Consider the following 14,909-nt stretch of genomic DNA (forward strand, 5'->3'; position numbering starts at 1 on the left):
AACACCTCATGTGGTGACCCTACAGCCATTCAGCATTTTTGTTGCTACTTCATAACTATAAATTTGCTACTGTTACAAATTATAATATAAACATCTGTGTTCCCCATGTTCGCAGGTTGAGAACCCCTGCTCTAGAGGAAATGGGATTAGATGCAGAAAGCAGAGAGAACAGGTGGTGATATTATCAGAGAATTGAGGGGTGAGACCATTGATTGGCTCCCAACAGCCGAGTGCACAATGAGAACGAGAAGAAACAGCTGAGAGATGCCGGGAAGGAAGCACAGTGCCTTGGTGGAAGTTGAAGACTCTACGTTCTCTGACTCACATTTGGTCAATAAACGTGTTTGTCCCCGGTAATGTTGAGATTTTAAGATTTTGCTGTCAATGTTTTAAAGTTTAGAGGTTTTACGGGGTAAAACATGTTTATGATTGTGCTGAGGATAAAACCAAAAGGCACCATAGTGCCACCCTGGAATAGAGTCCAGCCTGGCATTGCTCAGTGACTCTTCGACAGTCTCTGGTTCCTCTTCTGCCTTGAGGCTCTCTGTTACCCGCACGGCCACCGATCTACAAAAATCCTAAGGGAACAGCTGTCACCAACTCATCTCTGCTTTAATAGAGCTAAAATAATTTCCCTTGTGTTTTAGTCTCATGAAATAAAATCTAAATCAGGATATCATCTAGACAAAGGCAGCTACTTGGAGGGATGTCGGAGAAGGTCACTTGTCCACAGAAGCAAATTACTAGTGTCATCTAAATCCCCACACAAGGCCCTGGCCTCAGGTTATATTAAACAGGCCTAAACTGAAATCTCTTCTCTGGAATTCTGGGATTGGGATTGAGAAAGGTACAGTTTTCAGACTGTAATACATGAACTCAGAGGTCATCTGCTACCATGGTTCACTGGACATGAGCTCTGGATAACAGAGCAAAAGAGAGAGTGGGCCACTGAGAAACAATGAAGCAGCCCGTGAGGTAAGAATGAGGGCAAGAAAGGGAAGAGGCTTCCTCTGGGTCCATGTGAAGCCCAGATGTCTCTGTTTATAGATTGGTGAAAAGTCTCTGTAAAAACATTATTTACACTCACACACACACACACACACACACGCACACACACGCACACACACGCACACACACGCACACACACGCACACACACACACACTCCCATTTTATTTTCAGATTTAAAAAAGAAATATGAGTAGTAATTAAAGAATTTGAATTAAAAAAGAGAAGTACTTCAAAACTAAAACTGTAACTATTATTTTACGGTAGCATTTTCTTCAAACACCTCATCTTATAAATACACAGCAGTAGGTAAATCTTCCTTCCTTCCCAAGCAAAAACCAGTACAATGTGACGTACAATAAATACAGAATATCTTCTTTACTCAATAATAATAGCCCAGCACATGACGGCAAAGAGCATTTTCATTGGGTGGATACAGTCCTCAGTAGCAATGGGTGGATATTGTCCTCAGTAGTGATGGGTGGTTGCCATGACAACTTCCTAGTTAGTTTCTTCTGTAAGCCATTATATTACAAAATGTCTCCACAGGGAAACTCTGTCCCATTGCCGGCTTTGATTTAATGAATGTAGTAAAGTATGAAGGCAAATTGGGGTCTACATTTAAGATTCCAATTACTTTAAGGCAGTGTTTCTCAAGCTGTGGAGCGTGACCCCTCTGTGTGTTGGGGGGTGGTGAATGACCCTTTCACAATGGTTGATCAAGACCATCTGAAAACAGGGGTATTTGCATTACAATTCACAACAATAGAAAAATTATAGTTATAAAGTAGCAACAAAAATAATTTTATGGTTGGGGGTCACCACAACTTGAGGAACTGTATTAAAGGGTGGCAGAGTTAGGACCATTGAGAATCATGGCTCTAAAGGCATTCTTTGGACCTAAGATAGCAAAAGACGCTGACTCTTAGGTTAAATATGAGCTAAAGTGTTCATCCATTTATTTTTTTAATCTCCAAAATATCTTCATTTACTTTGTCTGCCATAAGTACAAATCCAATATAAAAACTGCATCATTCTTAAATATGATTTACTCATTTCATGAAATGATTTCTCATATAAAATAATTCAAGAAAAAGGGTATCTATAAAAAGATCCATAGTAGCTTTGGTGATTTGAAAGAAAATGGTCCCCAAAGAAAGTGGCACTATTGGGAGGTGTGGCCTTGTTGGAGGTGTGTCACTGTGGAGGCTGGCTTTGAGGCCTCATATATGCTCAAGCCACACCCAGTATCTTAAACCACTTCCTCAGTTACCTCTCCAGCACCATGTCTGCCTGCATGTCACCATACTCCCAGCCATCATGACAAATGGGCTAAACCTCTGACACTATAAGCCGCCTCCTCAATTAAATGCTTTCCTTTATGGGAGTTGCCATGGTCATGGTGTCTCTTCACAGCAATAGAAGGAATGCTTTAAGTGCTGTGTAATGAGCCATCCTAGTAGGAGCATGGAAGACAGTGGTGCCGAGGGGGATTTGAACTGTGTGGATCAAGACGTTTCAGAAGAGCAGAATGTTAGACTGGGTCTTGTGACATTTTGGTAAAGAATGTGTTTGCTTTTTGATCTTGTCCAAAGAGTCTTACCTGACACTAAAGTGAATGGTTTTGGATGAATTCCAAGGACAGGGGAACTCTCAATACAGCCTAGTATAGACTTTGTTGTGTGGCTATTAGTAGTAACTCTAAAGAAGATTTATAGTGAAAAGGAGCAAGCTGAGCAAGGAAATTTACAAAATGTAAAATTTGTGGAGAAAAGGAGCACCAGGAAGTGGAATGGAACTAAGTCCAGTGTTCAAGAGATAAACAGATCAAGAAATGGAATAAAGGGAGTGGTGACCTCAGGACAAGATCTCACCCACCTAAATTTCCAACTTGTGAAAAGGAATTAAAGAAAAGCTTAGAGCTGGGTATGGTGGAGAGCACCTTTAATCCCAGCACTCCAGAGGCAGAGGCAGGCAGATCTCTGAGTTTGAGGCCAGCCTGGTCAATACAGCAAGTCTAAGGACAGCCAAGCTTAGGCAGTGAAGGGAACCACTGAAAACAGAAAGCTGGTGAAGACATAATTGAATGAGGGGCCCATGTTCCAGCCCTAGCAAGCAGAAGGACTTGGCAGCTTCAACCACGTGGTTCTGGCTTTAGAGTTAAGCATAGAAGAAAGGGGCTACGGAATTTTCCTCTATGACTAAGTATAGCCACTGAGGCCAGGCATGTGTCAGGGGTGTCCATGAGTGGAGACACAGAGAGGCCATTGTGTGAAGCTGTGAAGTCGAATCTTGGATTGCTTTGGAGACCCCAAGATGTTGCAGATGCCAGAACTGTGGGACACTTGCCAAGGAGAGCTGCTCACAGGGAGGGGAACCAGCCCAAGAGACAGAAGTGGGTCTCCGTCAACAAAGCTGAGAGATCTGAAGAGTGTTTTGACATCAGACTTAGAGTTGCAGAGTTTGGAGTTTGCCCAGCTGGTTTGGTTTTCAGTCTTGCTTTGGCCCAGTGTTTCCTCACTATGCTCCCTCCCCACACTTTGGAACAGTAGCCTATAGCCTGAGCCATCATATTTTGGAAGTTTGTGATCTGCTTCTTTATTTTGATTTTATAGGGGATTACAGCTAAGAGACTGCATGAATTCCAGAAGAGACTTTCAACTTTGGACTTAAAACATTGTTGATACTGTGGCAGAGTACAGGGATTTTTAAAGTTGGACTGAATGTATTTTTGCATTATGATATGGCTACAAGCCTTTGGGGGCCAGGGAATGGAATGTGGTTGTTCGAAAGGAAATGGACCCCAAAGGGAGTGACACTATGCGGAGGTGTGGCCTTGCTGGAGTAGATGTGCTCTTGTTAGAGGAAGTGTGTCACTGTGAAGGAGGTATCATATATGCTCAAGCCACACCCAGTGAGTCAGTTCACTTCCTGTTGCCTGCAAGTAAATATACAGAATTCTCCAGCACCACGTCTGTCTACATAACACCATACTCCCAGCTGCCATGCTCTCTGCCACGGCAATAAAGGGCAGAACCTCTCAAGTGTAAGTCACCACCTCAATTAAATGTTTTCTTTTTTAGAGAGTTGCTGTGGCCATGGTGTTCCTTCACAGCCATAGAAACCCTAACTAAGACAGTAGGTTATACATCTTTCTCTTGCCCCAGCCTGGCTTTGGAAGATGTGTGAATACTACGACCAGACTTAAAAATCGTCTAGATCACACATTGAATATATATATATATATATATATATATATATATATATATAGAGAGAGAGAGAGAGAGAGAGTGTTTTACTGCCATTCAGCTGAAATTGAAAAGAACAGTACAACTGTTTGGTTAGTATTTATTTGTAGGTACACCCGTTTTCTACACTTAGCAGGGTTATACTGACATACATGGAGAATATTTTACTTTAACAGGGCAAAGGTGAAGTTCTAGCTATTACTCAAGTTTCTAAGTTTCTAATACTTAAGCATACTACTAACCCCACATCAGGATTCATGGCATCCCATTCACAAGTGGTCTCTTAAAAGTGTGTGTGTGTGTGTGTGTGTGTGTGTGTGTGTGTGTGTGTGTGTGTGTTTACATAAGTCTTTTGTTACTGAGATGGTTTCTATATAGCTCACAGTGACTTGCACCGTTGTGACTGGCTAATTGGACTTTTACTTCAATAATCCGCCGGCCTCACTATCGTATGCAGATACTTTCACCCTTGATTTTCTAGTGATTTCTTAAGCTACTTTCATTTCTCTGCTGATTTTCTTATAATTTAGTTCTCAACTGACTGGTCTGCAGAAGGATCAAATGCTAACTGATTTAGTTACTTTGTGTTGAGTTGACAGGATCTCCTGTGGATGGTGGCCAAATTAAGTTTCCATCAGAGGTGGTAGGGTGTAAGATATTAGGGAAGTAAAATCTGTCACATAGTATACACATGACTAACTAATGGGGACAAAAGATGGCCTCTGGGAGACCCTCACGCACCAGCAACTTTGCCACACAAACATTGTTCCTTGGCATCAATGGATAGAAAGCTGGAGTGCTGATTCTACAATTACAAATGGAAACAAAGCCTATATTCTGATAAGTGCCCAAAATATTCAAATATCCTCTATGTACTTCCTGGTCTGTATCAGGAAGGAAGATTTACTGTTGGGACCAAATAGGTTACAGTGAAAATATCACATGTTCAAACACTGTTCGATGATAAAATTAGTGAACGTAATTTATAAGTTGTTAAGGAACAGGTAGAGTAGCATTTCCATCACTTTTATCTAAGATAGCCTCAGAGCCATGGAAAACACCTTTCTGGAATATATACAGGGGAAGGATGAGAAAAAAAACAAAACCCACAAACATGCAAGTATGCAGAAACAAGATGCAAAGACCAGTCTGTCTCCAGAGTGAATTAGCTGCTTCTAGACTGACTCACATCAGCCACACTGGGGTTTGTTATCTGAAGGCAATTTGTTTACCTTCTCCGAGTCCGTATTTTCACAGGAGTAAAACAGAAGAGTAAAATAACAAAACAATCTTGAAGGATTCCCATGAGATTAAAGAAAGGAATGCATAGAAGCCGCTCAGTAACTATCACTGGGCTCAGCTTTTGGACCGTCGCCTCCTACAAGGACATCATACAGCTTACAGCTGTTATGAAACAATGCTTAAGGCATCGTAGTCAGCAGGGCAAACTCTGGATCCACACTGTGGGCTTAGATCCTAATTCTACCACTTGCCAGCTGAGGAACCTGGACAAACAGCTTTCAGGTGTGAGCAGGGTGCTGTTTGATGAGAGGTTGGAAGCTCGAATCACTGATGCCAGATGGGCATTTCACACTCTCAGGGGACCCTTCTTTAACTCTGCAATTGGGCTTTCGAAGGGTTTCTAACCACACCGTATTTTCTCTAGCTAACACTTAAGCAATGCACCCAGTTCACACTCTCATAGCTACAAACACATCAAATACCCTCCACGAGTATTTCTGAATAAATGACCGCGAAGACTTTGGTCTCTTTATTGACGTCTTGGGCACTTTCTGCAGAGAAAGGCAATGCCTAGAGTCACTGCGTAAAAAGGAGGTGAAAACTCAGCTACTGTACTATTTCTGCGGGGAGGGGGGCTTTGAAAAACGATAAAAAAAGAAAGAAAGGAAGAGAAGAAAAGGGAAACGCTGGCATTGGTGTCCACCTGGCTTTACAGAAGACCGATAATTTAATCACAGTGATTGGGAGACCACCTCGTCCATTAAATCAACTGTTCCCCACCAACTGAGAATCACGTTGGGAAGCATTTCCTTGTCTTGTGAGCTAGAACAGGTTTCACGGTTGTGAATTCCAAGTATGTTATCCAGTGGACTTTACGTGTTCTGCCTGGGTGTCTCAAAAGAAGAAAAAAAAAAACTGCAGAGAAGCCCCGCTTCTGGACCACTGGTGTCCAAGTCTCACAGATCTATGGGAATGTTGAAACCGTTTGTGACAACACAGGAATTTCAAGAGTGAGGGATTGTTGTGAAACCAAAGAAGAGTTAAGATTCATTTCTCTTGGCCATAAGTTGACTCTGGGCCAGTGAAGGATTCATTTGTGGAGAGCCCCCTCCTTGTTGCGAGTAGAGACATATATGGAACATTTAAAAATGCTACCTTCCTTGTGGAACATTCTGTCTTGGCAACTCAAGAAGCAATATTATGGCAGAGAAATCTGTTCCAGTTTCTCATGTGTATATGAAGAAGCTTCCTTTGGGATTTGTCTGTATGAGACACAGATAAGTGAATACATTTCCAATTTTGAAAAATCTTCACTTTTTTGTTTCAGCCTTTCCTACTATCTAAAAAATGCTTTTAGGATAGAGTTTTGCAAACGCCCAAATACTAGTAATAACTTAAGAATGATGATAGCTTATGTGAAATAAACTCAAGACTGAGGAATTGGCATTCAACATGCTTAGAAACGGGTCCACAATAATCTATATTTTATTTAAATATATGTATTTTCATGCACACCTAACTTTGAATTATAGCTTCAATGCTTCCTCGGTTAATGAGTGTGTACAGTCAGGTATCCATAAAGAACTTGGAGGCTGAGTACACAGGCTGTGTTTGTGAATCCAGACTTCCGTGCTAACTCTAGGGTCAACTGGCTGGGCAAGTTTTTAGATTTCTTCTTGCCTCAGTATCCTCATCTATGAAACACGGCTAATAGGGGTTATGGATCCTCAACGCTAAAAACACTGCAGGACATAGGCAGTGCCTGAGAAGTGAGGAGTTCTAAAACTAGCTATAATTGTGGTTGTCCAGTTATTCAGTTTAACTCTTCTTAATTGTTTGACGTTATACCTTTCCTAGAATTTTAAACAAATAATTGCAGGAAGCAGTCAGATGTAAATGTACAATATAGAAAAACATGATGAATAAGAAAACCAAAAGTGATGTTTACATAGGGAGTTACCTGAGTGTTATATCTGTATCTATGTGTCTTTGTTTATAGCAAAGTGATATTCAGCAACAAGCCAGAAGAGGCTTGGACAGCTGCAATGATTCAGTCTGAAGACTGGCCATAGCATTAATTGCTTATTAATTGTCTCCCCCTCTCCAGAGCAAACACGTGAAATTTTTATTTCCATCTGTTTTTAAAGTAGGTAGTTAATTTCTTCTAAACTAGGGCTAGGTAGATTCCCAGTTTAAAAAAAAAATAAAAACAAGCAAATCTTAATTCTGTACAGGAGAGTTCACAAGATAACTAAATTACTGTGTGTATAGACCTAAGGGTGGACAGAGTTTGCAAGTAACAGTATTTCTAACGTTCTTATTTACGTTGACTATCTTACTGACACATTTTCAGTGTTGGTTGCCAAATTTTATGAGAGTTCTTCATCAAGGAAAAACAGGATCTGTTATTCAAAACTTCACCAAGGCCTGCAAAATCTCTTGGTGAGAAGTTTAACACAGCCAGTCCCCTTTACTTCCAAAGGCATTGTTGAACATCAGAGACAGCCACCAGCCAGAGCCACACACTGCAGAGAGCAGTCAACCAAGTACGGAGTGCACACCGTGCCAAAGCGCCTTTAGCGTTTCACCTGTCCACCGCACAGCCCCCGCACCTCCGCGGCCTCATCTTGGCTGTCACAGGCGGGGACACCTAGAGTTTTGCTGCTGCAACCCTCCTTAGCTTCCCAGCATCCCTGTCCTCCAGCCCACATGCTGACTCCGAGACAGCGGGGCTTAGGAAGTAAACAAAAGCAAACAGAGTGGGAGGGGGCGCACTGGAGGCGCCACCTGCCTCCACCCAGGCTTCAAGCTCACTCAGTCTCCAAGTGCTCCATAATTCATCTTCACCAGGCCGCCTATTTCCCAGGAGAGCCTGTGGAGCTCTAAGAACAACCTGCAAACAGTGCTTCTCAGCCCTGCGCTCTAGAGGTCTTCCAGGCACAGTCCCCGCAGCGCAGAGGCTATTTGGAGTCCTCGCCTGAGGTCAATCCTCCCGCCACCGACCCCAAGTGATCTACCACAAACAAACCATCCCAGAGGGGCGGGACACAGGGGGTCCTCACCTCCTTCTTCTTCTTCCAGGGAGTTCATGCAGGGAAAGTAGCCCGCTAGAGCTTCGAAGGAGGCGGAGAGGCTGCTCCGGCTCTGGGAGCGCTGCATGGAGCGCCCCGCGGCGCCCGTGCCCCCCAGGCCCTGCCGGCCCATCTTGCTGGAGGACCCGCTTTTCCCGCGGTACAAGATACGAGGCGTCTTGGCGGCTGGTGCGCGGCGACCGCTGCGGTTCCAGAGCCTGCGTCGGGTCGGGAGCCGGGCTGGTTCCGCGGAACCGTAGGGTTCCGGTCCCTGCCTCCCCAGCCCAGCCCGGCGGGGATGCGGCTGGGACCTTGGCTTTGCTGGGGAGGGATCGGGAGGAAAGCCGTCTAGAGGAGCAGCTGCTCACGGTGCAAGTCCGAGGTGTCGCCCAGGGGAGCTGAGGATCCCGGAGGCTGGCGCCTGCGAGCCCCGCGCCCTCCCTCGCCGGGAGATGCTGCTGATGCTGAGCTCGCCTCCAATCAGCGGCTGGAGGGGGCGGCACCGCGGTGCGGATGCCGGGCGGGCGGGCGGGCGCACTTCAGGTTCTGGCCTGCAAGACCCCTTGGAGTTGCCGCGGTTTCCCCCTTTGGCGTGGCCGGTACCTGAGAACGGTGACTGATTCGGTAAAACGAGTTAGGCAACTCAGAGTGGTATTATGTGGGGAAAAAATAAAACAAATCCTGGTAGTCACTTCCCTTAGCAATTTCGCTTCGGCTGCTGTTCGCACTCCTCAGTGTAGGTGAGAGACACCGTCTTAAGCATATTTTAACCAGGTCTTATGAAAACCTACACTAACTCTCTTTCATTTTAACTTTAAAGTAGCGGTACAAAGTCAGCGCAGGAGACAGCAGAAGCGCCAACGCCGGGGCAAACAGCACAATGACGTTCGTAAAGTTTGCGTTCATTCCAGGAATCTCTAATTTCCTCCTTTCTCAACAGAAAGCAATCAGTGGCCCACTGTTGCTAAGAATAACACCATCAACTGTAACATCACAGTAAAAGGTGACATCCTAACAGATTTGGAGGCAACACGGATTTACTAAGAAAACAACACAGCTTATAAGCAAAGTTACCATAATGTTTCTGCAAAATGAAATCTGTCCCTGAGCACAGAGCAAACTTGATACATTTTATTAGGAGTCAGAAGAGCGCCCAAAGTTTCTAAAACCTTAGGGAAATCATTCACCCTCTCGATTTTCCTACACACACACACACACACAGAGAGAGAGAGAGAGAGAGAGAGAGAGAGAGAGAGAGGAGAGAGAGAGAGAGAGAGAGAGAGAGAGAGAGAGAGAGAGAGAAGAGAGGGAGAGAGAGAGAGAGAGAGAGAGAGAGAGAGAGAGAGGAGAGGGAGAGAGAGAGAGAGAGAGAGAGAGAGAGAGAGAGAGCTGGGAGAGAGAGAGAACTGGGAGAGAGAGTACTGGGAGAGTTAGATGCTCAAGTTCAGTTAGTTAACTAAGCTTCATAGATGCTCACAACACAACGGTGGTCAAAGCAGCTGCAATCCCCACTGACACCGAATTTACCTGTGTGTGTGTGTGTGTGTGTGTGTGTGTGTGTGTGTGTGTGTGTGTGTTGTCAGAGGGGAGGAGTTAGGGAGCAGCAATAAATCAGTAGATGGCATGGTGTTAAAAGGAAAAATGAACACAAATCGAGGCAAGGAGAAAGAGTTCACGACAGTGTGGAAAGGGAGGTACCACAGGTGTCACTGTCTAGGTGACAGGCGAGGAGAGGTTTGAAGAAGGCAGAAAGGAGGCCCTGAAGGGTGGAGTGTGCCACGGCCATGGAATAGCGGTGAGGCCAAGGGCGGAGCGAGTGAGAAGGGCTGGGCCACACAGGACCGGTGAAGGGCTTGTCATGAGGACATGACAGTTCAGGGGGCATGGAAATGCCCACAAGAAACAATACTCTCACATGTTTCTGAAAATGCAAAAACCTTCAGCTCAAAAGACTACCATTGCAACACAAAGGTTTTGTTATTCAGAGTTTCCCTGCTTGCCAGACAGACAGTCATTCTTTCTCATCAATACTCCCACAGCTCACAGTCCAGTTTCCTGTTCAGTATTCACTCTCCTGCTATCAACATTTCAAGGAACAAATGAAAATCAGAAAACTCTAACACTTTTACATGCATACTGGTTTTACTGAAAGAATGGAAGCTTTTTACCATTAGACAAGGAATGAAGTAAAATCACAGACTAGAGAAGTGGAAAGATTTGTTTAAAGTCATCTTCTGTTTTTCGAACTGTCAGTCATGGTTGTTTAGCGAGTTCTGAAAACAACTGACTAGCATTTGATCAGCAATGTATTCATTTATTTAAAGATTTTTATGTTTCTGACTGTGTACATGTGTGTATGCATGTGTAAGCATGTGCCTGTATGTGTACACATGCATGCGTGAGTGTGTGTGTGCACGCATGTAAGTTCTGGTAACTTCGGAGGTCAGAGACATGAGATTCCCCCTAGAGCTGGAGTTATGGGTGGTTGTGAGTCACCTGATGTGGGTGCTGGGAACCAAACTCAGGTTCTGTGGCAAAGCAGCAGTGCTCTTGGTCAAAAATTTAAAGAAAGAAAATGAAATAAAAATAATCAGAGTCCAGTTTGGGTAGTATATGAATTACCTACAGTTCTGTTTCATGAGTACGCATGCCTGTGCCTGTGTGTATTGAGTTATGATGTAAAATGTTTCTTGCCTTTGAATTAGTTTGCAAAATATAGTAAATATATACTAATACATAAAAGTAATGATCTTATACACAGGGAAATTTAGATTTAAGAGTAGAATAGTTGCTTGCACTGGCTCAGAAGGAATGAATGGCTAAGTCATTCATCTTTTATCAGGATATTTGTCTGAATGGGACAGTATAATAAAGGCACACCACTTTGCCATGCAAATACAACAATATCCTTGAACAAAGTGTGTGGGGGAGGGGCTATCACTCAGACTCCCTTAAGTGAGAGTCGGAAATACTAATGGGACAGTCTTAGCTTTCTGGCAGGAGGAACGCATGAAGGAAGAGGGCTGTGCAGAGAATCCTCAGGGAAGCAAAATGGATGGGAAACTTTGTTGGAAGCATCCAGGGACATCTGGGGGTGAAAGCTGCCCCAGGAAGGCACACCCTGAGTTTTTAGTAGAGGCTGCATGGGGAGGTACTCTCAGGTGTAAAGAAGAGGTTAGATGGGGAGAGAACAGATGCAGCCATTTCTATCTCTTCTCTCTTGAGGCTGCAAAGCCAGGCCTCCCTGGGATGCTCTCAAATCTCTACTCATTGAGATTGTAAATGATACAGATAGAGGAAAGAAGATTGGCACCTTGAGGGGTACGGGAAACTGAAATTATGGAGGAAGATTAGACTCTACTTTCTTAGTCCTATGCTCCTTTGCTTTCAGAGTATTTCCAGTTTCACATAAAGGTCTGTATATAATGATATTTAGCACTATTTGCGTTTTGTTTTTGAGATGGGTCTCATTATGTAGCCCAGACTTACAGTCTTGCTGCCCCAGTCTCCTGAGTGCTGGGAATACAGGAGTGAACCAACATATGTGAGTTGTTCATACATTTTTAACAAGTCCAATTATCAACCCTTACTCTATTCAGACACATCTACTGACACCCCCAGTTAATTTAAAATCATATAAATGAACTACTGCTAAAAATTGGAAATTGTCCAAATCCAAGACATGAGTAGTATATGTAGTCTAGCATGTGTAGCTACATGGTTAGCACATGCATGTGTAGTCTAGCATGTGTAGCTACATGGTTAGCACATGCATGTGTAGTCTAGCATGTGTGGCTACATGGTTACTACATGCATGTGTAGTCTAGCATGTGTGGCTACATGGGTACTACATGCATGTATAGTCTAGCATGTGTGGCTACATGGGTACTACATGCATGTATAGTCTAGCATGTGTGGTGTATGTAGTCCATGCATGTGTAGTCTAGCATGTGTAGTATATGTAGTCCATTCATATGTAGTCTAGCATGTGTGGCTACATGTTTATTACATGCATATGTAGTCTAGCATGTGTAGTGTAGTCCATGCATATGTAGGCTAGCATGTGTGGCTACATGGTTAGCACATGCATGTGCAGTCTACTGTGTGTATCTACACATTGCATGTAGTTTCGAATTGACTTCTCAAATGACAAGCCACTATATTTCATTGCCCAGAAACAAGTATATTTCTAGAATGGTATAACCCAGGATCCCAATTTATTTTTAATTCTGTTATCCATCCAAACATAATCAGAGACTAAGAGTCACAAACGAGCATAATGAACTGCCTCCCCAAAATAAAACCCTGAAAAATTCCATCAGAAAACATGAAAATCCTCTTTCTGAAGGAAAGATAAACATATATTTTGCATATGCTTAGTGTGGTATGCCACTTGATTAATACAAACCAGTGCATTTTACAGATTCGGGGTTTATAAAAAGACATCACGCTCTAATGTTAAGGGTTACATTCATCGTAACAGAGTATCTCCTTTGCCGATGTGTTGAAAAATACATGCCGACTGAGGACCACACAGACCGACTTCCGGTTAACGTCTGTATACCATGTCACAGATGATAATATGTTCATGTCAAAATAAGATGGTAGAAAGACACAGAAAACAGAACCTATACATACGATTATGATATTATACTGTAGATGTCTCCATTAAAAATAAATGTGGACAATCCAACCTTAAAGTCACACTGCTTATTTTTACCTACATAGCCATGTTAATCTACATTTGCTTTCGTTATAAAACATACCAAATATTATATATTCCATGACCTGAATATAAAATCTGAAATAAACAATCTTTTTTTCTCATTCCTAGCCATATGCCAACATGGCAGAAGTAAGGCATAAACTTTGGAAATTTCGGTTTTCAAAGGTATTTTTAGTTTTTATTTGGCAGCTTTTGAAAGTGAAGAACAGATGTTACAGTTTAGCAGCTGGCCAATCCAAAACTTACAAAAAGTCAAAGAGGTAGAAATGTATTCAAATATGATAAGAGAGAAAAAACAAGAAAGATGAAGTGGTCAATAGTTTCATTATTTATGCAGTGAGACTCATGATAATATTTGCATTTATCTCTTAAGAAAACCTGTCCACAGAAGTAAAAAAAAAAAAAAAAAACCGATTAAGCAAAAACATGGCAATAAGATTTGACCTGTGGCATGAAGGGGGGAAGGAACCCTTGAAGACCAAAGTCATGTGTCATGAAAAGAGAACAGAATGTCAGTGCAGAAGGAGGAGCCAATGTCGGGACAGGTCCGTCTTCACTATGTCCCTTTGGGCATGGTAATAATTATGATGATAAGAGCTAGCTTTATGTCCTATATATAGTTTAATATAAACACTGAGGTAGTTACTATCATCGCCTCTACTTCACAGATGACAATAATTAACAAAATATTCATCCAATAAATATTTGCTGAGTATATACCACATGCCAGACATGTTGCCATCACCGAGGATACAAGAGCAAACACAAATCGACAGAAATCCCTACCCTCTTGCAGTTTCCGTACTAGCCAAGTAGTGTCTAACATTAAATACCACTTATTGTACACCGGCCTTTCCCCCCAAACCCTGTATGGCAACACGTAAAATCATTGCATGAGTACACAACACTATGAGAGAAACACTACAACAAACCCGTTATATAAATGAGGAAACAGGCGCAGGTTGTTGAGAACCGAAACCAGCAGTGAGTCTTTAGTTTGAGTCACACAGTATAAAAGTTGTTCAGTAGCATAAATAGCAAAGCTAGCACTTGAGTCCAGTACCTCTGTTGCGCTACTCCAACCCGTGCTGACGCTCTGTGAGTTTGAAAAGAAAGGAGAAACCAGCTCAGATGCAAACCGTTCCTACTCTGTGCAAACACAAACCACATCTCTGATTGCAGAGTGTGTAAATGTCTCCCTAGCAGCAAGACAGGGACCAGTTCTGGGGCAGCTGAAGTCGGCGGTGTCCTTCCCTGGCACCATCTGGAGTCCTAGATGGCCAGGTTGATGGCTTAGTGCCTACAGAGGCTCTCAGTCCCGTTTGTTTTAGATGCCAGGTTCTGGCTGGCTGTAGGTGGAGTTCTGCAAGCCCTCCTTAGCAGCTCCCACAACTAAGAGAAACAGCTGGGTAAGGGCTCATTACAAAGGCCGTTGGTGGAGACACACAGGACAGAGGAAACAGGGAGCTTGCAGTTTCTGTGTGCTCTCTTAGTCTCTCTCCATGGTTAGCTACCTAGAATCCTTTTAAAACGCCTCTCATGGCTTTTGTGACTCTGAATTTCACAGGCAGTAGTGAAGTGGGGGGGGGGGGGGGCAGCTCTGTCAAGAGGCTGCT

At 43.2% G+C, this 14,909-nt stretch overlaps 1 protein-coding gene across 25 annotated transcripts in view; it reads right to left on the bottom strand.

The window, feature by feature from the left end:
* LOC100752044 (regulating synaptic membrane exocytosis protein 2) overlaps positions 1–14,909 on the bottom strand; it is a 390,889-nt gene that overhangs the window by 17,392 nt on the left and 358,588 nt on the right. Inside the window, exon 1 of one of the 25 annotated variants that reach the window (XM_027431483.2) lies at positions 8,559–8,715. The exons of the other annotated variants lie outside the window; for them this stretch is intronic. Coding sequence (XP_027287284.1) covers positions 8,559–8,700 — 142 coding nt within the window. The 5' untranslated portion in view covers positions 8,701–8,715. Of the gene's footprint in view, positions 1–8,558; positions 8,716–14,909 lie in introns of those variants that run through there. 25 annotated transcript variants of the gene reach the window in all.

Source organism: Cricetulus griseus, chromosome 10 (assembly GCF_003668045.3).
Source record: "Cricetulus griseus strain 17A/GY chromosome 10, alternate assembly CriGri-PICRH-1.0, whole genome shotgun sequence".
In the NCBI taxonomy this organism is placed as follows: Eukaryota; Metazoa; Chordata; class Mammalia; order Rodentia; family Cricetidae; genus Cricetulus; species Cricetulus griseus.